The sequence below is a fragment of the Nycticebus coucang genome, chromosome 3 (genome assembly GCF_027406575.1).
Source record: "Nycticebus coucang isolate mNycCou1 chromosome 3, mNycCou1.pri, whole genome shotgun sequence".
Taxonomy (NCBI): Eukaryota; Metazoa; Chordata; class Mammalia; order Primates; family Lorisidae; genus Nycticebus; species Nycticebus coucang.
In genome coordinates this window covers 106,342,814-106,369,611 of record NC_069782.1, presented here as the reverse complement: position 1 = coordinate 106,369,611, position 26,798 = coordinate 106,342,814, and the positions used below count along the sequence as shown (strand labels likewise).

The 26,798-nt window shown below is 35.2% G+C and overlaps 1 protein-coding gene across 1 annotated transcript in view; it reads right to left on the bottom strand.

Moving 5' to 3' along the window:
* The window catches only part of TMEM26 (transmembrane protein 26), a 45,733-nt gene that overhangs the window by 12,677 nt on the left and 6,258 nt on the right, over positions 1 to 26,798 (bottom strand). Inside the window, exons 2-4 of the mRNA XM_053586373.1 lie at positions 13,567 to 13,645; positions 9,467 to 9,580; positions 6,778 to 6,998 (exon numbers count right to left, since the gene is read on the bottom strand). Coding sequence (XP_053442348.1) covers positions 6,778 to 6,998; positions 9,467 to 9,580; positions 13,567 to 13,645 — 414 coding nt within the window. The remainder of the gene's footprint in view (positions 1 to 6,777; positions 6,999 to 9,466; positions 9,581 to 13,566; positions 13,646 to 26,798) is intronic.

Sequence of the window (26,798 nt, the reverse complement as noted above, 5' to 3'; positions counted from 1 at the left end):
TTTAGATGTAACGGTACAGATAATTTGAAAGCAAAAGAAAGTAAAAACAGATATATTATGCCAACAATAAGACAGTTAGAGTTTCTGTATTCATGAGACAAAATGGACTTTAAGACAAGGATTGTTACTGGAGAAAAAAGTGACACTTCATGATGAATAAGGTTACCAGATCAGGAAGATTTTAAACATTCAATTTTTGCACACTTAAAGACAGTGTGAAAAATATATGAAGCAAAATTTACAGCATTTAATAGAAAAATACATGAAGCAAAATTTACAGCATTTAATAGAAAAATACATAAAGCAAAATTTACAGCATTTAATAGAAAAATAGACATTTCAACAATTAGTTAAAAATTTCAATATTCTACTTTTAATAGACCAACTAGACAGAAAAATCAGTGCAGATAATGGAGAATTGAATATCATCCAGCTTGACGTAACTAACATTTATAGAACTCTTCACACAAGTAAATTCACATTCTTCTCAAGTATACACAGAATAATATCCAGACTAGATCATATGATAGAACATAATGTAAGTTTTCAAAGACTGAAGAAAATTAAAATATATTTTCATACTAAAATAGAATTAAAAATCGAAAACAATAGCAAGCAGAAATTTGGGGAAGCCAATTTCAAAATTAAACAGCTCACATCTAAATATCTCATGAGTCAAAGGAGAAGTCAAAGGAGACATTGGAAAGTATTTTGAAATGCATTAAACAAAAAATCAAAATTTACATAATGCTGACAAAGCAGTGCTTAAAGGAAAATTCATACATAAGGAAGTTTGTATTGGAAAAGAAGAAAGATCTCAAATCAATAATCCAAGCTTCTATTTTAATAAATTAGAAAAAAAGAGCACATTAAATCCAAAGCAAGCATAAGGAAGGAAAAATTAAACATCAAAGCAGAAACCTATGAAATAGGAAAAAGAGTAACAATAGAGAAAATCAATAAAATCAAAAAGTGGTTATGTTTCAATAAAATCAATAAACTTGACTAAGAAAACACAAAAAACAAGCACACACCAACTCCTCCCCAGCCCACTTCCTCCCATAACAGAGAAGGCACAAATTGCCAAACTCAAAAATGAAAAAGAACACATCTCAACTGATTCCACATGTATAAAAATTTGACAACTTAGCTGAAACGGAAAAATTTATAGGAACAAAAATATAACCAAAGCTGATTCCGAAGAAATAGAATATTTAACAGTCCTACAAATATAATGTTATCAGTCTGGACGTCCATGCGCAATGGTTAGAACACCACCCCCGTGCACCTGCACCCTGGGTGGTGGATTTGAAGCTGACCCGGGCATGCAAATATAATGTTATTAAGTTGTAATTTTAAAACCTTCCCATAAAGAAAAACCTTGAGCCAAATTGCTTTCTAGGTGAATTCTACAGAATATTTAAAAATATAACACCAATGCTATGTCAAATCTTTTAGAAAATAAAGAGGTGATGCTTCCTATATTTCAGTGGTTCTCAACCTTCCTAATGCCACAACCCTTTAATACAGTTCCTCATGTTGTGGTGACTCCCAACCATAAAATTATTTTTGTTGCTACTTCATGTGTACAAAAATATGTGTTTTTCAAAAATATGTGTTTTCCAATGGTCTTAGGTGACCCCTGTGAAAGGGTCATTTGACCCCCCCAAAGGGGTTGCAACCCACAGGTTCAGAACCACTGCTCTATTTGATGATGCTAGTATTACCAAAGCCAGAAAAAGGTATCATTAGAAAATAATACTATGCCCCATGAGCACAGATGTAAAAATTAATAAAATGTTAACAGACTGAATCTAATAGATAAGGATTATATATATCATAATCAAGCAGAATTTACTCCAGGAAGTCAAAGTTGGTTTAACATCAGAAGATTAATTAATCTAATATTCTGTTTTAATAGAATAAAGGACAATGAATAAATAATAATCTCAATAGAGCATAAAAAAGGGTGAACAAAATTAAACACCCACGAAAAAACAAACAAAAAATCCACAAAACTTCCAATAATCTAGAAATAAAAGGGAATTTCCTCAAATTCATAAAGAGCATCTATGCAAAACCTATAGCTAACATCAATCTTATTAAAGCAAGGTAGACTGCTTACCTCTTGAGATTGAAATGTGCATTTTACTACTTCTGTTCAATATTGAAAGAAATTCTAGTCAGTGAAATAAAGCAAGAAAAAGAAATTACAAGCAGCACACAGATTGGAAAAGAACAGTTTATTCACAAATGGTGTGATCCTGTATGGAGAACCTCCCAGGAGAAGAACAAGTTAAGCATAGTCACAGGTACAAGATCATTATTGCTGAAGTAAACAGAGTTTCTGTTACAGCAAAGAAAAACATGAAAATAAAAATAAGACAATTTCATCAGTAAGAGCATCAAAAAGAACAAAGTACTTAGGAAAATAATCAGGGAAAGCGTTAAAAGAATTGTATGCTAGAAATTACAAAACATTGCTGAGAGAAATTAAAGGCATGTAAACAAAGGATGGCATATTTCATGTTCACAGATCAGAAGACTTAAGACTATTAAGACACCATTCTTTTCAAATTGATCCTTAGATTCAACTGGATCTCCATCAAGAACACAGCAAGTTTGCTTTTCTTTTTAGAACTTGACAAAATAATCATAAAAACAAATGCACAGGACCTAAAAGAGCTAATGTCATGTTTAAATGGAACAATATTGGAGGGCTTACAGTACCTGATTTCAAAACTCATTATAAAGTTACAGTAATCATGATAGTATGATATTAGTGTAAAAATAAACATAAGAGCAATGGAACACAATAGAAAATACAGTGAAAGCCCTTACATCTATGATCCATTGATTTTTGACAAAGATGCCAAGGAAGTTAAATAGGGAAATAATTTTCCAATAAATGGTATTAGGACAATTACTCTTGGCTTGAAGAATAAATAGTACTAAGACAATTCTAAAAATAAAAAATTAAGTTGGAACTTTACCTCACCCTGTACACAAAAATTAAGTCACAAAGGGTAAGAGAATTAAATGTAAGAGATTAAAAGTTCCATAAGAAGACAAAAGAAAATGTATTTCTAATTTGACTTCCGGAAAATATCTTAGATATGACATCAAAAAGAATGATACATAAAAGAAAAAAATTAATGCATTGGATTTCATTGAAATTTTTAAAATATTTTCTTTCAAAGCAATATTATAAAAATGAAAACCTATATGTAGGGAGGAAATGTTTACATTTATATAACTGATAAAGGACTTGCAGTCAGCATATATAAAGAACTCCTACAACTTCATAAAAAGTTAGTCTAATAAAACGTAGGAAAAAAATTGGACACTTCATCAAAGAACATGTATGAATAGCTAATAAGCACATAAAAAGTTGGTCAGCAATATGCAACATTCAAGATATGCAAATAAAAGCCACAGTGAAATACCACTATATTCCCGTTAGAATGGCCATAATCAAAAAGACTAAGGAGAAAAAGTGTTGATGAGGATGTGGAGAAAATGGAACTTTCTTATATTGCTGGGGTAAATATAAAATATGGTACAGCTACTTTAGAATAAGTTTGAATGGGGCCAAAAAGTTAACATGAAACCTGCCATTCTACTTCTAGGTATCTACTAAAGAGAAGTGAAAACATAGCATGCCAAAGATTTTTAAGTGAATGTTCATAAGCAACATCATTCTTAATAGCAAAAAACGAAGTAATACGCACATACTTCTACTATGGAATGAGGTTCAAAGCAAAGTCTGGTTTATGCATTTAGTGGAACACTATTCAGCGCAAAAAGGAACCAAACACAAAACAACATGGATAAACCCCAGAAACGATATACTAAGGAAGAGAAGGCAGACACAAAGGAAAACTGATTTTATAATTTAATTTTCATGAAATTTCTAGAATAGAAAATCCATAGAAAAAATACATCAAGGGCTGTGTGGAATTGGTGGTGAAAGTGAAGACAGATTGCAAAGAGCTACAAGAAATCTTTTGGAGTGATGGGAATGTTCTAAATCTAGATGAACAAATCTATAATTTACTAACTGTCGCTGAACGGTAGAATCGTAATAGTTAAATTTTATGTCATTTAAACTATGATGAGTTCGTAAAGCTGTTAAGAAAAAACAGCAGAAAAAAAAAGATCTTGAAGGAGCACAGAAAGAAAAAAAATAAAGAAAAAGACAGCAGAATCACAGGATTTATAAGTATGTAAATTCATAAAAATTAGATAAATTTTAATGTGGCCCAAAGGAAAAAAACAATTTAAATTGAAAAAAAAAAAAAAAAAGGAATTGACAATACTGTCCAGAATATAGGAAAAAATGGAGATATCTCTGTGATGGAGACATCACTGTAGGCTTTCTCCCAAATCTATTAGCCCAAAATATAGAATAAAACACAGGAGAAAATAAAATGCCATAATAATACGCAATGCTGAGTAGGTTACATTGAAGTAATCTGCAATTACATGTAACTATCTTTTACTTATATATTAAGTTTATTCTTCCTGATCATCCTTTTGCGCCCAAGAGTGAAGGCTATGTCCCAGTAGGAAGGGGTTCAGGATCTCCTTGGAAAATACAGACATTTTCAGTGTCACTTCTAATGTACAGGTGAGACCCAAGGTAGGAGATCAGAACTTTGAACCTGAATTTCAGGAGAGAGAAAAACTCTGTATTCATTCTGGGCCTAAACTTCGTTGGGAAGGGGCAATATTTAAGTAATGGAGACAGAGAGGAATGGAATAGGAATCACAGAAAGCCATTGGCACAATGAAATAATATTTGTAAAAGATGACTTTAATCTGAGAAAATAAAAACCTGAAAAGGAATTTTTAAAACATCCATATAAACCATGACATAGCTTATTTGGCCCCATTCAACATCAGCTCCCTTGGGATATAGTAAAAGTTTAAAATAAGTGTGTGTGTGTGTGTGTGTGTGTGTGTGTGTGTGTGTGTGTGTGTGTGTGAAGCATTCAGATTAATTTGTAGGTTATGGAAGGAACTGGGGATATTTAAGCATCTTGAAATGTCAAGTGCTCCCTAAATTCCTGCTGAACTGAAGTAATCTTTCTTGAGATAGGACTGTGCCCTTTCCCAAACCCTTTGCTCCAATCTCTGACTACCAGTGTCCAGCATATATTAGATATTCATTAGTTATCAACAATGGATAGCTAGTGAAAGAACAAATGCCCTATGGTGGTCAAAGTGTTTTGGACTGGGTTTTGTTTGTTTTCATGGCCAATTACAATGTTATTCATGTGCTTTTTAGTATTCAGCATTTACTGACAAATACATATCTATAAGTTGCCCCTTGGTAGCACTTCTGGATGGGATTACAAACTGAGCTCAGCACGCTCCCATTATAACTGGCCCACCAAAACATCTCCCTCCTCAATACCTCTCTTACTATCCTACGTTCCCTTCCCTCACCCTACATATATTGCATATAGTTATTTTTATATTGTGACATTCCTGTCAATGCTAATATTGTCTTTTTTATGTGCTCTGTGATGATTTCTTCATGTTGTTCTTGTAACCACATTGTATTATGTTGGAAAATATAATGTAAAGCATTAACCACATGAAGGCATTAAAACTACAGAACTAAATCAACGCTCTGAAGATGATAGATCAATTTAGTTTGGATTTCTTTTAAAAGAATATGTCAACTTCATAAGTTATAAGAAATTTAGTATAAATGAATCAGAACATTATCTTATAAAGGTAACCGTGTTTGTAAATATAATTTGTGCTATCATCGGGATATTAAGCTTCCTCAGTACGTTAGTGTATTTTGTTCAGCTTTATGTTTTGTTGTTCTGGAAACACAGCATAAAGTAAACTGTATCATTAAAAGCCAGCCTCATTCCAATTTATTTTTATAGCACAGTGCAAAACAACCCAAGCTTAAAGTACATTCAGGCACTGAAACTTAAATCCCTAATGGTAAGAAAGTCGTTCCATAAACAGATGTGATCATGGATTCTGAGTTTATTTGCTTGTGGCAAAAATAAAAGCACCAACTCAATAAGTTTTAATTTATAGCCATCTATACCAGAAAGCCTTTGGGCACTTTGAACAAAACTGAGTCAAAATAAAATTTAGTAAAATAAAACCTCACCTGCTCCATGTTGCTTTTACACCAGGGGATGAAAATTCCCCAGTTGGGGGGTGGAGGGTGGGGGGTGCCAGTGGCTCAACGGAGTAGGGCGCCGGTGGCTCAACCGAGTAGGGCGCTAGCCCCATATGCTGGAGGTGGTGAGTTCAAACCCAGTCCTGGCCAAAAACTGCAAAAAAAAAAAAAAAAAAAACCTCCCCAGTTGGGTAGGAGAAAGGTTTCTCCATGTGTTCTCTAGATACTTTTTGAAATTGCAGCTATGCTGTGCTCTAGAGGAGAATTTTATGATTGGCTATGCTCTGGACACTGGAAATGGTAAAAAGGAACTTGGGATGATAACTCTGCTCCAGGGCTCCCCCAACCTCTGGTGATGCAAACATACAGCGCCTTTTTGTTCTCACCCACAAGGAACATTATGTGTCCCTTTTTCTGGCAAAAAATATCCTTTATCTATTTTTTTAAATAAAGACTGTGCTTTTTTTTCATATGTATCTAAAAAGCAGCCAATTCTTTGATTCTAACATCAGACATAGGATATACTAAAAATTCGTATCCATGCAGAATATACATAACGGAACAAAGAGACAGGTGCATGGTCCGAACTTTGCCAAGGTTTTCACATTACCAGGCTTGCTTACCTCACCTGTTCTTCTTCCAGGGTCTCACTTGTGAATTCCAGTATGTCAGCAGCTGTCCCCACAAATATAAGAAGAAGTTGAGCCAGCTGGTCTCGAGTGATGCCACCTCCAATGGGTAGAAGCCATCTTCCAATTATTAGTATTAACAAGAGTGTCTGATGGAGTCCCAAAGTCCAAACTTGCTCACATACTGTAGACAAGTTATTTACAAAAATTTTGGCCTATTAAAGAGAAATGTCATACAGACAACAAGATCATGAGCTACCACCTCGGAGAGAAATTATCTTCATCACCCTGGCTTTCAATCAAGAGTTTAACTTTTGTGGACAGTCATTGTCAGGAATTATTCTTCACTTACTAAAGAAAGTAACACTTCTTGCAGCTGAGCACTCTGAAAACAAAATGGTTAATATAGTCCTTACCATGAGGCTGCCTATACCTACCAAGTAATTTAAACCTTACACTTGTTGGTGGGATTGTACCATCTGATATTTTAAGAACCAATTTTACAGGGTTTTAAAGATCACTTCTCATTTTATTACACTCTGTACCAAAGTACAACACATAGCGAAACTCTTACAAATTCCATATTAAAATCACGGTCTCTCCCTATATTTTTCTTTTATAGATTTTAAATCTGAATTTACTAATATGGAAATATTTTTAGTGTGGAACAAATCTTCCCTTTTGTTTTTTATTACTTTAGAACTCTATTATATCTAACCATAAAAAATTTAATAATGTTAATCCAAAGCCTAAATGTAAAGAGTAACTGTAAAGTTATTATTCTTAATCTGGATCCTTAATATTATTATTTAATAGTCCAAAAGCAACAAAGCAATTTTATTCTGCCCTTATTATTGGATTCTAAGAAAATTTTACATTCTACTCAGGTCTTCCAGATGATATCTCTTGCCCAATTTACCTTCTAGATAGTTCTCAAAGTCTATTATTGAACCTATGGGTTACAATCTTTTAAAGACTAGAAGACTCAGATCTCAAGTGAATTAGATAATGATTCTAACTTATTTATGCAAGTGATTTAACTATGTTTGCACAAAATCCAATTGCCACTCTTGATGACTAACTGATATCCAATCTATAAGCAAAGAGAGGATAAAAGACAAGGTGGGCTGTTAACCTGATTGAAACCTTGATGCTCAATAATCTTTCGTTTACATACTTTATATCTCATCTATGCAACTTCACTTACAACTTACCCAATTCGTATAGGAAACATGAAGTATGATAAATATTACTATTTTGTTTATCAGATGAAAAACTTGGAGAGACTAACTGATTTGTCCAAAGTGACACAGATAAGTTGTGATTGGAGCTTGATTTAGAAGCAAAGGTTCCTCCACAGAATGTTTCCATGGTAGGTGCCTTGAGTCTCCCATTTACTTCACTTTTGAATAGGCCACAGTCAGTTTGCCAAATATCAGACATAAGAAGAAAAAGAAAGTAATTCTATTTTGGCTGGAAACTTTTTTCTATTCTATTAATAAACACCTAAAAATATGTATAGTGGAAGTCCTAGCTAATTCAATAACACAGGAAAAGGAAATAAAAGGTATACTGATTGGGACAGAAGAAATAAATCTTTATTCACAGATGATGTAATTTTAGAAAATCCCCTAAATTGACTAAAGTAAGAAAACAAAAACAAAAGACCCCCTGGAACTACTAAATGTTTACAGTAAGAGTGCAGGATAAAAGGTTGATATATAAAAGCAAATCTCTTTTTTATATACTAGGAAAGGACAAGTGGAATTTGAAATTAAAAATAAAATATCATTTACATTACATTCTCAAAAATGAAATGTAGTAGTTTTTTAAAATATTAACAAATTAACATTCTGGTTGAAGAGTGTTGATGGACAGGGAGGCTGTTGTGGGCACAAAGTATATGGGCAATCTCTGTACCTTTCTCTCAATTTAGCTGGGAAGCTAAAACTGCTCTAAAAAATTCTTAAATTTTGGGGCGGTGCCTGTGGCTCAAAGGAGTAGGGTGCCAGTCCCATATGCCGAAGGTGGCGGGTTCAAACCCAGCCCCGGCCAAAAACTGCAAAAAAAATTCTTAAATGTTGGCACAGAGTGTGCCAAAGGGTGTATATACATTATAAGAAAGGAAAAAAATGTATTAAAGTTGTGATACTCAAGTCATGTTAGACTTCTATAATTGCAAGAGATAGAACATGTAATAAACTAGATTAACAAACAATTATTGATGTATATTATGATGATTTTGATACCGTAATTTTCTTTCTTAAAATGTGTAAACATTTTTTGGCACCCTGCATGTGTGTGTGCGCTCACGCACGCATTCTATTTCAGTCTTTTAATTATATCATCCCTCCATAAATGCATGTCTCTCTGTACACGTATTATCGGACTTAAGTGTTCCTTCATGCTACAAATTAAATAGATTTTTAAATATGCAATGTGTATTAATATCTATAAAATAAATCTATTAATATATCTGCTAATAAGATACATATGCCTTATGTATAGTAAACATGTTCGCTAATAATATATCATAATTAATAAAATATGATTATTTTGTAAATTCCTTAGCCAAACAATTGGGAAATTTCTTCAGAAAGAAATGAACTGCAAGGTGTATAGCACATTTACCCTAAGTTCACCATTTGCTAGATCTTTTAATTATGGTGGTAAAAGCTCTCACCGACTCAATGAGATCATCTGTTTCATTGGTTTGTCCACTGGACATCAACTTTGGATGGAAGGCTTCTTTTCTGCTGGCATTCTGTGCCTTTACTTCGGACAGGACATTGCAATACTGAGAATTGGGAGGGGACAACATGGCAACAAATGTCACAATAAGGTCGAGTTTAAAATGGCTTCAATCTATCTAAGGGATTATGAGGGGACTTAGGGAGTTTATGCAATCCAGGTAGACATTTCCAAAAATCGGATCATAGGGCTTGAGATGGAAAACCACTTTCTAATTAATAGGAGAAGAGTGTCAACAATATATGTCATATTTTTCTACAGGCCTAGGAGGATGTAAATGCTCTGAGTCATTGTGAAGATCTGTAGAATTTCTAGATTGATAATTGAGGTTCCTTTTGTGAATCCTGCGACAATTGTAAAACAAACTAATAATCATTGACAACAGTAAAGCGTGTCTGATCCAATCCTTTAAAGCCTCTACAGCATTTTGAGACTTTGTTTCTTATCCAGAAGCCTTTTTATCTAAATAGCATTCTTCAAAGTAAGTAATCTATTATCAAGCTTGTCTGTGAAGAAACTTAAACAACTGCATGTTCCCCCACCAAACCATACATCTTAGGGACAGTTCAGAAGTTAATTGAAGTTTAAGGAAACTGTGACCATAGGCCTTCATTTTGTACATGAATTTCTGCAAGTGAACTGTACGTGATTTTTATGGACCAGATGCTGGGAATCTGAGGGTAGAGTAAGAGAAGGAAAAAGTACAGAAGAGAGGAAAGGGCTGGCACCGGGAAATGTAGCTGTAGCCCATGCATATTTCATAAACTGGTTACAACGGTTGAAGATTTTTTAAACATCTGCAGTGCTAACATATATTTGAAACACACACACACGCCCCCCCCACCACTACTACCACTATCACACATCCACATTCACACATTTGGAGAGAAACTACTTAAAAAAATTAAAGCCATAAGAAATATATTTTTCGTAATTATTCTAGATACTTCATTGATTATTCTATGAGCTACTTGATAAAGTAGCAAGGGAAGTCTGCCAAAAAGCTATTTTTTTTCTACCTTTCATCAAACAACTAGTGTTATGGGTGAAATGACTTGAATAATTAAGAAAAATGGCCATATGCCACGTCTCCAGGAGAAAAAATATAGCCATTTGTATACTCTGTGTGTTGTGTGTAGACATGGCTTCAAGAAAAGATAATGAAGAGAAAAAATTAAATCTGGAACTAAGCAATAAATTCTCATTGCAAAGTAGTTTCATAACTTTATCTCAGAATTTAATGGCCAATAGGAAATAAATTTTGACCAGTTTGTGGGCATGGAAGCAGATTGTATATTAAAAGTTATGATCTTAATATGTTTTTGACATTCATATCACTAAAAATCCATAAACATCTTGTTATTTAAGAAAATAGCCATTCTTTACTGCAGTAGAAGATAACTTGGAAGCAAATAGTTTTGTAGTGCATATTGTAGTATTAAGACTTACCTGAGTTCCTCTCCACTCTTGTTACCGTATCTGTTATAGGTTATGAAACTTTCTTATTAAGAGGCAACTACATTGGAATGGCAATGAATACATTAGCTCTTTAAACCTAGCCTGACTTGTATGTTTCTGTGGTTATACTGTTTACATTCAGGGTTGTATAGTTGAGTTCATGTAGAGGATCTGGGTACCAACATGTCATTTTTTCAAGAATTATGTCTTTAAAATTCTTATTGGTGTCAAAAACATCCCTTTGGGGGAAAGTAGACTGTGACACCATCAACACCAGACTGTTTCCATTACTTTAATAATGCCACTTCATAAATAGACCTAGAGCTATGCTCACAAGCTTTGTTATAACCATCTTGTTTCCATACACGCAGACACAGCCAGACTCAGGATTCAAGGCACCAAATTAGTCATCTAAGAGAAATGTTTTCATGAAATAGGTCAGAATGTTTTCCTAATGCCAAGTCACAGATTAGAAAATGTAGGATGTAGAGTAAATGGAAAAAATGAAATGAAATGAAATTACTTTTTCCATCATGAAAAAACTCAGATGACTTTGATGCAAATGGCCTCTACAGCAAAAACACCTGACTGGGAAAGGCAGCGTGGTTTACCAGACATGGGGTCATTAGGTTCTGAGCGCCAGCACCGCTATTGATTAGCTGTGTGGCCTTAGGAATATTACTTCATTTCAGGGTCCTCTTCTAAAAATAGAAATGTACACACCACACCTAAATTACAAAGTTTCTGGGTTCATAAATGGAAAAGATGTCTGTACAAGTACAGAGGACCATGTGAAAAAAGTTTTTATTATCACAATCAAAATTCTCTAAATGAGTAGACTAAGAGACTTGCTGTAACTCCTTTTATTTGGCCATTTATTATTTCTTCAAATGCAATTCCACTATTCTTTGTCTCCCTTACTTTTTTCTACTTCCATCTCTGCTCACCCTGCCCAATTCAATCTCTGGGCATTCATTTTCTTTCTCAGTGTCAAAACTAGTCAAATCCATTATTTCTCTAAAGGTCCAATTTCTTTTGTATTACGAAAATTAGAGAGGTACTGCCTCGGGCTCAAAAATCTTTTTTTTATTAAAAAGAGAGCTCTTGGTTGTATGCTATTTGTTGTAATGGGATTTGACCTGTATATCAATTAACTGTGTAACGCATTTATATTATAAAAGCATTTGGGGAAATGAATTATTATTGTGGATGATAGCCATATCATAGAATTGGATGTGAAGTAAAAAACTGACTCAAATCACCAGAGCTTATTTCCATACCTCTGAAAGTAGTAAGTAGTGAAGAGATTGAAACAGTCCCCTCACTCTCTATTGTACAGTTTTAAAAGACCATGATAATGTGAACCGACCAATGTACACTTACAAAATACTTTTGCTACAAGCATAGAGTTACCCTGTGACTTTAATGTTGTCTAAAAGGAGATTTAAGGAAGAAGAATGTTTTTTAATCCTATATCATTGACATGTGCTTGTGGAATTCTTCAAAGATAGTCCACAGAACTAAATTCCCCTCTGTGTGCCTAAAATTTGGAGCAAGCATTTTCCAGATAGGGTTACATACTAGACGCTTAACCTTGCAATAAGATGATCAATCATAGCAAATAAATCTGCATAAGGGCCAAGTTCTCAAGGACCTTAAAGCATTTTATCAGTGATGGTACCAAATTCTATGGTATCATAATCATAACTCCTCTATAACATAGTCCTGTAAACTGAACTGTGAAGTCCAAGCTGGAGTCTGATAGACTTGAACTCTCCAAAGTTGTGCAGTAGCATAAACAATAGTTAAGGACTGAGCCCAACCTAGAGCCTGTTAACTGGAGTTGCCTGTGTAGGAAGCGTCTCAAATGAAAATCTCTATATATAAATTAGAGACTTACGGAAGCTACTGACTGTTTATTTCCTAGATCGATGTGTTCTAATACATAGAAGCCCTTCTTCCCCAGGATGGGTCCCAGGATTCCTCTCCTTTCACTTTAGTTTCTGGGTTCTAGAAGAGAATTTCTATTTCACGAAGACAACACATAGAACCCCAAACATGAATCTCTTGTAATCTGCATAGTCTGTATTTTAAAACAGATGATTTTAAATAAGACAAAAAATTTAAACCTACCAGTTTGATTTTATTTAGATAGAAAATACAGATGGGGATTTGTTTTTATAGTTTCTAAAAGTGTCATCTGCAGGATGCCAGATTATTGAGGCCTTTATGTTACTGAGCACGACATAGAAACTTACTGAAGTTGCAATGGTTAAAAGCAAATTTCCACACCCCAGTGTAAATGACAGGATGTTGGGGGGAATCTTAGAAACAAAATCTCTAACAAAAATGCTAATTAATTATGTAATGTGAAGTCTTAAAGAAATGTAATATTTTTATTATTTTTATGACAGGTTATGGATTCACTTTTTTTTTTCCTGATGGCCTCTTATTTATTTGAAGCTTGATGACTCCAGTCCCTCAGAAAAGTGAATTGCTGAAATAAATCAGGTCATACTGTGGAAGTAGCTTCTTGTTGAATATTTCAATGTCCTACTTTCCAAAAAGAAGTACCTGGTTCTCACCATGCATCTCCAGAAGCCACAATGATGGAACAATGCTAATCAGATAGAACAATATAGCTGGTGAAAACCTGTGAAAGAGGAGGGAAAAAGAGAGTTTAGCTTTTCGGAAAAAAAAAAATTCTTTTAAAAAGAGAAAGAAAGTAAAACAAATGCACATACTCTGACCATACTGAGTCAAGCCTTTTTATCTTTCAGTGTTCATTTCAATGGAGAAAAATGCATCATGTGATTTCTGCCATATGGATTTTAAAGAAACAAAGTAACTGTAAAAGGCATTAGCAGCTGTCATTCTCACTGAATTTCTAATCCAATTAATAGATGTTAATTTTAATATGCTTTAATGGGACACTGCCAATTAGTTTCAGGCACAACACTAGATATTTTGTATGTAATATGTTTTCTAAAAAGCAAATACAGCAAGAGTAAATTTTCTTGGATTTAGTCAACACTGCAATTCCAGGAAGATTGGCTGCATTTTTCAACATTAACCTGGAATTTTGAGAGCTCAGACAACATCACGCTAGAGCACAGAAATCAGATAATAAGGACTAAAGAATGAGAACAATCCATTTGTTTCCTGTGTGGTTTGCTAAAGCAGTACAATAAAAATACAAACAATAGCTGAAGTGTTTGCATTTTGTAAAAGGCTATGTTCATTATTTTCTGGCTTGAAATTCAAAAGGGGCATCTAAAGCGCGGCCTTTTGCAGTCAGACGCTCACAGCTTCAAATACCAGTGTTGCCACTGACCTTTTGGTTTGTTCCCTCATCCATAACATAGGGACAGTCCCTCTGTCAGTCTACTCAAGTGACCACACAAAATAGTATAGACTGAGTGGCTTAAAGAACAGACATGTGCTTTCTCACAGTTCTGGAGGCTGGAAGTCCAAGGTCAGGGTGCCAACATGGTGAGGAGCTGGGGAGGACCCTCCTCCTGGAAGCTTCTAGACAGTACCTTCTCAATGTGTCCTCAGAGAGAGACCACTGTCTCTTCTCATAAGGCCACCAATTCTAGTGAATTAGGATCCCACTATTACGACTTCACTTAACCTTAATTACCAAATTAATCTCCAAATGCTGTCACATTTGGGATTAGGTCTTTAATATATATGAATCTGGAGAAGGACACAGTTTCAACCCATAGCAATCACATCTGCCTCGCGGTGGGGTGTTATTACACTTTCTGTAAAGCCATGCCTGGCAAAGGTGGGTATTCAATGATAGGTAGATATTATTAGTATTTTGGGTCATTGTGCAATGAAATGATAACTTTAAAAAACCTGAAATTAGATAAAAATAATATACTTTTCAAATTCATTTCTTTAAATCGCATTTTATTTTAGATTGGACTCTTGCATTATTAGAGCATCCCAAGTCAAAATTGTAAGTCAATATAATTTTATTAAAATGCTTTTAATATACACAGGTTATGATTTTAAATGACCCAGAAAATTGAAATGTTAATTGCTCAACAAATAGAATTATTTCAGGTGAAATGTTACCAAAACCGTATTGTTGTAATGCAGCTGAGAAAAGAAAGAAAAGAAAAATGTAAAGAATAATTTTAGAATAGATTTTTTTAAAAGGCTATTAACCCTTTCACTGGTACAATTTTTTTTTTTTTTAATTTCTAGGGAGAGGAAAGGAGGAGACGGTAAGAGAAAGACCTTTTAAAAAAAAAAATCAATATTTAATATAGATACTTCCCCCACCTTTGATTTCCTGCAGAAACTAATTTTGAAACAAAAGGTTATGGGTCATGATATTATTAAAATCTTACTCGGAAGATGGCAAAGCTGCAGAGAAAAACATACACGTTTCGGAAGCCCATGTTCAGCATGCTCATAAAGAAAAGGAACGATTAACTCTTTGACCTTACATATCAAAGGAAACATCAGGAAGAGAGTATTTCCTCTGTGAAATGGACAAAGGAAGTAAATTCTAGTCAGACAGACAGTGGAAATATGTAAATTTTTATTTGGCCACGTCAAATGTTGCTTACAGTATAATTTTGTTGACTTGCTTGAGATTAATGTTGAGATTAATTCCCCTAACAATACATTACGATAATCATCTAGGGAAAGCACAGAGAGAACATATAATAGCTCTTGAAAGAGGTTAACAGTAAAACAAACAATAACCCTTAACATCTTCTACACACAAGATTTGCTTCCATGATTTGAAAAAAAAAAAAAAAAAAATATATATATATATAGATAGATATCATCCTGTTTCATGGAATTTCTTCCAACTAGAAAACTGGTTGTGTAAACAAACTTCAAGATTTAGGCTTTTTTGTGTTGCCTAAAATAGAATATCAAAACTCCGTAATCTGATATGCGAAGCCTTCTCTGGTCTTATCTCCACTTCCACATCCTCTTCCCTTATCACATCCTATCAAGCCGAGCAACCCAGTACTTCCAACCTGCTGTGTCTTTAGAAAAAAACAAAACAACGTGTTTTGGAAAGTTCCCTTCACTTGAATCCCTCTTTATTAGACTTATTTAACATAAGAAAGAAAAAGCAGGAAGAAATAATCATATGAAGGTCCAAGAATTAATTCTATGCAACTCAATCCTCAGCCTTGTTTAACTCACCTTGGATCACTGTAAGAACAGGAAGTGCCCTCTGACCTTTCGGCATGGTTAATCAGAGGCCATTTGCCCATCATGGTTAATACAGCAGGAATGAACTTTGACCTGTAGTTTTCGTGTGAAAACAGAACAGGCTGTACTGTTTCATAGTTATGTGTGTATTAATATAAGACTTAGCCTTCTTCATATAAGTTTCTTGAAGGCAGATCTCAGATCTTACACATCTTTATATCCCTTCCTTCTTCCCAATCCTCCATCTTTTCCTCTCCCACAGAGGCATCCCAGTGTTTCACGAAGTCCATCGTTACTGCTTACTAAGCAAATGCTTAACTGTTTAAATGCTTAAATTTATGAATAAAGGAGGAACTGAACAAACGAAGAGATGGGAGGCTGCTGGCATCTGCAAGGATCTTTCATTTGAGGTCCTGTATCAAGCAAGATCTTTGAGCTGCGACCCTTGAAGAATTATTACTGCAGTGTGCTAAAGCAGACGTGTTACAAACTCAGAAGACTCAAATTTAAAAGCTGCTTCTCCTATCAAAGTACCTACATCATACTTTCAAGATTTGGAAAAAATGATTCTGCGTTTTGTATGGAACCGGAAAAAACCCCGTATAGCTAAGGCAGTTCTTAGTAACAAAAATAAAGCTGGGGGCATCAGCATACCAGATTTTAGTCTGTACTACAAAGCCATAGTGCTCAAGACAGCATGGTACTGGCACAAAAACAGAGACATAGACACTTGGAATCGAATTGAACACCAAGAAATGAAACTAACATCTTACAACCACCTAATCTTCGATAAACCAAACAAGAACTTACCTTGGGGGAAAGACTCCCTATTCAATAAATGGTGTTGGGAGAACTGGATGTCTACATGTAAAAGACTGAAACTGGACCCACACCTTTCCCCACTCACAAAAATTGACTCAAGATGGATAAAGGACTTAAATTTAAGGCATGAAACAATAAAAATACTCAAAGAAAGCATAGGAAAAACACTGGAAGATATTGGCCTGGGGGAAGACATCATGAAGAAGACTGCCACGGCAATTGCAACAACAACAAAAGTAAACAAATGGGACTTCATTAAACTGAAAAGCTTCTGTACAGCTAAGGAGACAATAACCAAAGCAAAGAGACAACCCACACAATGGGAAAGGATATTTGCATATTTTCAATCAGACAAAAGCTTGATAACCAGGATCTATAGAGAACTCAAATTAATCCACATGAAAAAAGCCAACAATCCCTTATATCAATGGGCAAGAGACATGAATAGAACTTTCTCTAAAGACGACAGACGAATGGCTAACAAACACATGAAAAAATGTTCATCATCTCTATATATTAGAGAAATGCAAATCAAAACATCCCTGAGATATCATCTAACCCCAGTGAGAATGGCCCACATCACAAAATCTCAAAACTGCAGGTGCTGGCGTGGATGTGGAGAGAAGGGAACACGTTTACACTGCTGGTGGGACTGCAAACTAGTACAACCTTTCTGGAAGGAAGTATGGAGAAACCTCAAAGCACTCAACCTAGACCTCCCATTCGATCCTGCAATCCCATTACTGGGCATCTACCCAGAAGGAAAAAAATCCTTTTATCATAAGGACACTTGTACTAGACTGTTTATTGCAGCTCAATTTACAATCGCCAAAATGTGGAAACAGCCTAAATGCCCACCAACCCAGGAATGGATTAACAAGCTGTGGTATATGTATACCATGGAATACTATTCAGCCATTAAAAAAAATGGAGACTTTACATCCTTCGTATTAACCTGGATGGAAGTGGAAGACATTATTCTTAGTAAAGCATCACAAGAATGGAGAAGCATGAATCCTATGTACTCAATCTTGATATGAGGACAATTAAGGTTGGGGGGGGGAAGCAGAAAGAGGGATGGGGGAGGGGGGTGGGGCCTTAGTGTGTGTCACACTTTATGGGGGCAAAACATGATTGCAAGAGGGACTTTACCTAACAATTGCAATCAGTGTAACTGGCTTATTGTACCCTCAATGAATCCCCAACAATAAAAAAAAAAAAAAAGGGAAAAAAAAAAAAAAAAAAAAAGCTGCTTCTCCCAATGTCCTCATCTGTAAAATGGGAGAAATAATATGCACTTTATAGATGGCTATGAGAACTAAATCAGACAATGTGTGCATGAGACTGACACTGTAGATGCTCAGTAAATGTAGTTGATGCCTTCCCTAGGCTCAGCTCTGCAAATGTACTCATGGCAGTGCCTAACAGTTTGGAAGACTTCCTTCAAACAACTGATAACCAACTCTATATTTAAACTATGATTGTCAGAACTAAACCTGTTTAAGACTCTTTGAATCAAGGGACATTGTATATATTCCTGAATACAAATATCGTTATGACTGACTTGACAATCAATGCAAGGCAAGTATTGTCATATAGCCATAGCTCACATAGGCCTTTGCCCATCATGACCTACAAGATGCTCCATAATCAGTCCTTGACCTACTGCTTGAGCTCCATTGTTTGCTTTTCTTTCAATGGTACTCCTATAACAATATTCTCCTTCCAGGTCTGGGAGAAAAATCTAAGATTTTCCTAACTAAATCTAAAATCTTTCCTAACTCAAGCCTCTACAATGTATTTATCTCCCTAGAAAATATCCCTAGAACTTATCTCCTTCTCATTGTTCACATCGGTTATGTTAAGACTCCTCCACAAACACTTTCCTGTCCCTACAGTCTAAATTAGCTTTTTCTGTTTACTTGTACACCATAGATTTTTAATGTTTAGAATTATATATGTGCCTTCGTATATGTGTTTGGTATCATTTAATTCAATTATCTTCAATAATTGAAATAAAAGTACAAGAACTGTGTCTGCACATAATTACCGTCCCTCAGTATCCATAGGAGATTGGTTGCAGGACCCCCATGGATACCAAACTCTGTGTATGCCCAAGCTCCCTAGATAAAATAGCATAATATTTGCATATAACCTATGTACACCCTCCCATATAGTTTAGATCACTTCTATATTACTTACAACACCTAATACAATATAAATACTACGATATAAATACTAGTTCATTGTTATACTGTATTTTCATTTGTATCATTTTTTATTATTATAATGTTGTTTTTATTGTTTATTTTCTGTTTTTCAATCCATGGTTAGTTGAATCCATGCATGCATAACCCAAGAATACAGAGGACACACTGTATACCTTTCATGCCTTCTGGACAGTCTGGAATATGATGAGCTCCCCACAAATATCTAGTAATTCAACAAGGTCCTAGTTGATTTACAGTGTCTACTTTCTTGATGCTCTGTTGCTGGGTTAACTAGAAATTTCTACTTGAAATATCATCATAAATTGATTTTTATTGGAAGTTTTACTGAAGGAAACTAATTTAATATGTTCTATGAAAGATTTAATATTTCAGGATGACATCATAGCCTTGACTTATTATTTTGAGGGTCTGCAATATTCTTGATCATGTGTTGTCAGTGCAATTCATTTTTGGAACCAAGGGAGAGTATGAAGTCTAAAAATTAATAAACCAGACTTGATCCCACGTTTTCACTGTAATTAATCAAACTGCATGCCCTTTCTTAGGAGCTACCAAATAATTTTTCTTCAATCTTTGTCTTGATGGAATCAGATGCCGGGTACCTTGTATGAAGGCTAATACCATACAGGGGCCTGGCCAAGGCATACGTAACTTATATCAGGTTCTTGTTATTATTTATAAAAACACAGTATAGTGGACTGAAAAAGAAAAGGTAAGCATATGATTGAAAGATTAGGACATGTTCAAGTGGGAAATTTTTATAAAATTGATAATACCCTGTCACCACTGAACTATTTGCCCTTAGAAACTCAGATGTATTATAATATAATCACAATTACTATTACCTGTCAGAATAGCAAAGTTGTACAATACTACAATTTGGCATTAATACTTTAATGTCAAATTACTTCACTCAGTTATTTTTCTCTAAATTAAAAGCTTCTTAAAAGTATTCTTTCTTTTTCACAGAAGTTTTGTTTTTGTTTTTAATTCCACAGCCCTTAGCCTACCTACCAATTCTCTTCAAAGCACACAAGCAGGAGCACTGTCTCAAAGGGTTTTTTCTTTAATCTGCTTATATTTATTAGATTATTAACAATTCACTTGATTTATTTGTTTATTAATTGGATATATAGATATTAATTAGATAATTCTACATGCTAGGCAAGACACTGTTCCAAGCTCTTTAATAGCTGTACTCATTGTTTTATTTTAGTTCATTTCATACTTTTGTATTTTATTTTTATAAAATAGAATTTATCATAACAGTCATCATTTCAACAAATGGCAATGCTTCTCACAAATTGATATGTCATGACATTTAGCAATTTAGCCCTACAATGGATTTTATTTACTTCAAATTACCATTAGCCTAGAATTAGAATTCCATTTTCTTCTAAAAATGGCGATTACTTGTAGTTTTCTTGTTGAAAAAGTAACATTCATCCATTTTTAGAAATATAGACAAAATAAATAAATATATAAAAGAAAAATTAACATAATATCACCAACTAACCCCTGTTTAATTTTTCTCTTTCTTACTTCTGATCATATGCACAAATCTGAAGTGAATAATATTTGAAAGAAGCAAAAATAACATTCAAAAATTACTTTGATGTGAATCCAGATTTTATTTATATTTCATTTCTCAGTATTTTCTACTCTAAAAAAAACAGAGGGATTATAAAGATACTAGACTGATTTTCAAAATTTCATGTTAGATGGAGTTGAATAATCTTGATAATATCTCTGGCACACTTTATAATAATGGGTTTATTTCCATGGAAATCAGAAAATTAGGTCAAATAATTTCATGAACCCCTAAACTCCATATAACATTTGAAAGATTGTCTTCCTTACATGTAGACTGTTTCTCTGTGAGATTTCCACCTAGGCTGCTCGGCAAGACCTTTCTATTGGTGCGCAGGGGGGATCTGATGGCCCATACCATAACCTCAGTATTCATCTACTTTTCCGTGACCTCTCAAAGGTGAACCCAAAGATTTTCAGAGCACATAGCGTCTGAATGTCTGGGAAGTCACTAGGCTGACCCCAGCCACCACCCATTTATTTTGTAAGCTAGTATGTCCCTCACTACCACTTCCCCTCCCAGAGCCCTCTCTGAGTGCCTGCCTACTGGCAAGGGAGATCACAACTCATTGGCCCTAACTAAGCTCATGAGAATTACCAAGGAAATGGAAAATTGAATATAAAGCGGGTATGTTTTGATAGGTGTCAAGGTCAGATGCTAGGTCAGTGATCTTAAGAAAGAGTAGACAAATGATAACAGAAGTGATAGGGAGGAATGGCAAATGGGTTGGGGACATCCACTGCAATGGAATCACTCTTTACACTTCCAGACCCCTTGAAGAATGCCTGCATTAGGTTATGTAAAGAGAAGATCATTCTTTCTCTTTTTTTTTTTTTTTGAGACAGAGTCTCACTCTGTTGTCTCAGGCTAGACTGCCATGGCACGGGCCTCGCTCACTGCAACCTCACACTCACACTCCTGGGTTCAAGTGATCCTCCTGCCAGAGCCTCTCAAGTAACCAAGACTATAGACATCTTCCATGACACACAGCTAATTTTTCTATGTTTTGTAGAGATGGGGTCTCACTATTACTCAACCTGGTCTTGAATTCCTGAGATCAAGCTATCCTCCCATCTCAGCCTCCCAGAGTGCTAGGATTAAAGATGTAAGCCACCACTCCCAGCAAGAGGAGCTATTTCTGAAGGTGGCTCTTAATTATAGTTTTCATTGTTTGTCCTTGCCAGTTTTTAAAACAGGGTTAAGTCATATTCCAAAAATAATCATATAAATTCATATTAAAATTAGTACTCTATACATCTCTCAATCTAAACTTTTCCAAGAATATGTCTAAAGCAAGCACGAGATTTATTACCAATGAAGTTATTCATATTAAAATATCATCAGTGTAATTTACTATAACTAAACTAGTTATAGGCACAAAATATGAATCAATTTTAGGATCTACATACTATTTTTCTTATAAAATATTTCAGAGCCAAAGAAAATCATGACATCTTCCTAAAGGAACTGGTTCCATGTGAAACCCTCAAAGTCACCATCACGATATTCTTCCTAAAGGAACTGGTTCCATGTGAAACCCTCAATGTCACCATCATAATATTCTTCCTAAAGGAACTGGTTCCATGTGAAACCTCAAAGTCACCATCATGATATTCTTCCTAAAGGAACTGGTTCCATGTGAAACCTCAAAGTCACCATCACGATATTCTTCCTAAAGGAACTGGTTCCATGTGAAACCTCAATGTCACCATCACGATATTCTTCCTAAAGGAACTGGTTCCATGTGAAACCTCAATGTCACCATCATGATATTCTTTCAACCACAAAAGCTCGTCTCACTTCTCTTCATTCTTGTACTACCTACAACCACCTGTCCCCAGAAATCACTTACTTCAGGAATTTTCCTGGTCTAATAAACCTATTTTACTAATTATATCTTGACTCTGCAGACTTTCTGCTCTTTTGGACATAATTGTGGAAAATTATTTGGTTCTCAAAATGTTTTGTGCTTTTTTCATATAACTACATATATTTCACATTCCTTAAAGAACACCATTGCAGCATGAAGTGCAATAAATTCACATTTAATGAATAAATGAGTGTAAGTTGATGCTGACTACAGGGACTTTAATGCTTTCTGAGAAGATAAAATGCATTATGAATGCCATTTATGTAAAGCTTTATTTCATTTTATACACAGATGATTGTATTTACTTCTGTTCTGCAGAAGAGGATGATTCTTCACTTTGGGATCAAAAGTGAAGAGTCTAGAATTTTTTCCCCATAATTTTTCTTTTATATTCAGTTCTGGTTTTACAAAAATACCTGTTTGTACAAGAGTGTCCCTGAGTCATGTTCATGTATGAATCTTCTACTTACTGCTCTAAGCAAAATTATCCCAGTCCTCCTTTAGCCTTTACTAATTTACTCACTTTATTTACATGGGTCATTATGAAAGTTTTGGGATACACAAAAATCAAGAAACATAGAATCCATGTGGATAGAAGCAAATGAATCCCTCCTAGCAACACTGGTAATCCAAAAAAGTTGAAACTTGCACAGGAGTATCAGAAAAGCAGCCGTTGACTGCATTTCTTGGAAGTGAAATATAGAAGACCATAACACGGTCTGTCTTTTGTAACGATCCATGATTAAAAATAAAAACAGAAAAGCAAAGCTTTCACCCTTTCTCAACTAAAGAAAATCTTTGACCCTAAAAATCATGCAGTTGTCTTGTCCACAGGCAAAACTTAATTTGGTTCCTGAATGCAAAGCATTAACAGAGAGGCCAATGTAGTGAAGGGAAAACTCAACACAGGATTACCAAGATTGCAACGGTGGGGAGGAAAATCTCCTTCAAGCCTCTAAGCCTTGCCAGTATGGGCATAATGGTGCGAGAGGGCTACTGTGAGGTCTGAATGAGATGACCCATGCAACGCAAATACCTAGCTCAATCAATGTAAGCGCTCACCAGATGCTAGGAATTGTTTTATGATTTATTATTATTAGTTGTGACCTTAGATAAATCATTTAGCCTTGTCCTCATCCTAAAATGGCAATAAAGATGGGAACTAATTTGTAGGGCTATTGTGAGGATTGCATGAGACAATGGGTGTAAAGCAGGCTTGGACAATTGCCAGTGCTCAGTAACTGATGACAGTCGACACCTCCATCATCATCGTCATGGTCATCATCATCATCATCCTTATTACTGTTATTGACAGACTAAGAATGGAACAGCCGATGTATTAGGAGGTTACTCTGGGTGGATTAAAACATGAATATGGTACAGGAGGCTTAATCTGTGAAATAAGAAAGCAAAGGAATGTCACAGAACCCCAGCAGGGCTGGCATCAGCACTGATGTGACAGGATGTCCTTATTTTCTTAAGAATTACTCACTTTCATTCTAATAATCATATAACATTAAGTCAGTTGTACCTTAGCTACCTCTCTGAGGTCAGACAAACCAAAGGTACAAATATAATACCCTTCCTCAAACAATGATGGGTAATAATTTATCTTGGGGAAAAAAGTGACCAAATCAGTGCCCACTCTGGCATTTCCTGTTGACAATCCTTATGTCTTTAACATTATTAGTCTGCAACTTTTAAAAAAAAAGTATATTTTAGGAACCTACCTTTAAAAAGTCATTGAGAAAAAAGACCAGAAACATTGGTTTTCTTTAACAAAATGATTTATACATCTGGGCTTAACCGTCCAGGTACTAGTACATGACAGGAACTTGCTCAATAGCGAGGGGCATGCACATGGGAAGAATAAACGCTGCTGTAAATGTGAATTTTACACGGTTGGAAAAAAAGCTAAACTATGTACATTTGTCCTGGTTCTGTATGCATAATAATGTCACTGCCATGAGAAGGAGAAATGCATAAAATTTAAAAGTAGAGATATTAGGTCACTACGAAAGTTTTGAGACACATTGTGGTCCATTGTTTCACTTCCAAGACACCCAGTGGACCGTGTCCTTTCTGATTCACCCACGCAAGTTTAAACTTGCTGCGCTTATCAGTGTTGCTGGGAGGGCGTTATGGGTTTCCATCTGCCGGGATTTTATGCTCCTTGATTTTTTTGCGTCTCAAAACTTTCCTAATGACCCACTTATACTGATACTGACTCATGGAAGGTACCCACACTGATTAGTTCTTTGTCTTCTCTCAGTCAAGTACAAGAAGCTAAAAGATACCAGCAACCTTAATTTTCAGTTCCAAAACACACCAGCAACCTGAATTTTTAGTTCCAAATTTTTAGTACCAAACCTTAATTTTTAGTTATCAGTTGGACATACCCATAAAGAAAGCGCGGTCCCATTCTATGGTTCGATTTTTTGGAGGTCCCAATCTAAATGCAGACATAATTTTTACACTGATTCCCAAGTAAAATATAAGAAGAAAATATGGCTTCTTGGGAGTGAGGCATAGTATTCGAACTTTCTCTCTAAGCTGTAACTTGGAGTATAAAAACAAAGTCATTTGTTGGTAACATTGAATGTGGGCTTCCAAAAAGGATGGAAATTCACATCACCCTTTTGCATTGAGCTCACAGCTCAGGATACCAAATACGCATTCCCATAAATATATAGGAAGATGACCATACAGGCGTGCCTTGGAGATATTGTGGGCATAGTTCCAGACCATTGCAATAAAATAAGTCCCACAAATTTTTTGATTTCTCAGTGTAGAAAAAAGTTACATGTACACTGTACTAACTGTATTTTTTTTTTCTTTTTTGCAGTTTTTGGCCGGGGATGGGTTTGAACCCACCACCTCCAACATATGGAGCTGGTGCCCTACTCTGCTGAGCCACAGGCGCCACCCTATACTAACTGTATTAAGTGTGCCAGCCCATTACGCCTAAAAACAATGTATATAACTTACTTAAAAATGCTAAAAAATGCTGACCCACAAAGTGAGCACGTGTTGTTAGAGAAATGGCTCCACTAGGGGTTGCAGCAAACCTTCAACTTCTAAAAAAAACAAAATGCAATTTCTGTGAAGTGCAATAAAGCAAAATGCTCGTGTTCTCATCTCCAGATACACACCGTAGGCAGAGGTGACAACCCCCACGCACAGGGGCAAGTATCACTAGAATAATTAAAAAGCTAAGGAGAGATTTGGGGAAATCTGGACAGCATGTGTGAAAAGGGAGAGAAATAGGGTATCTTCCGGGAGAATTTCCAGTGCCCAGGTTGGCCGTATGAAAATCACAGGGTCTCCTTCCTGATGTCGCCATCCCATCCTTTCTAAGATCTAAACAGAACAGAGGGAGGGTGGGATAGTGTCCCTATCTCCCAACTTTCTCTCTGGCATTTTCATAAACATTTTTGGTGGAGGAAAAGTACATATGATCAAACACCACAGAATTACATCACACAAAGTTCTCTTGCATTGCTCAAAACTTGTAAATCAAGATCAGACTTGATACAGCATACAAAATCAGGTTTCTAATATCACTGTGAACTTGCTGATGGCAAGTGAATAACCAAATAGATTTCATAGAATGTTTCACAAAATTGGTTTAAATTTGAGGTTAGTTTAGGACAGAATCTCTTCCGATTCTGAACTTGTCTTTCCTGTTATCAGCTGTGAGCCATCCAGACAATTCCAAATACACAGCTTTTAAAATGAGTTTCAGTAGAGTAAAAAAAAAAAAAAAAAATTGGGATGAATTTTTCACCTGGAGTCAGAGGACATCAGAAGGAGAGGAGACACAGAAGTGAAGAAAAGACAGTCATTTGGGGTTTTCTTTTCTTTTTTTTTTTTTTGTGTTTTTTTTGGTCATTGGTCGTTTTTTTGGTCATTCATCATATCAGAAATGTCCCAGACACAAGAATATGGTCCCCTTCTCTGGCTTTTGTCTTCGTCCTGGAGCACTCTTCTCATGACTTCTCTTCTCTAAAGCCTCAGTTCAGAGGTCACCTCTCCACCCAAACTTCCCCTCTGCCAATTCCCTTGCTTTATAACTTGCACCACTTAGGTTTTTATAGTTCAG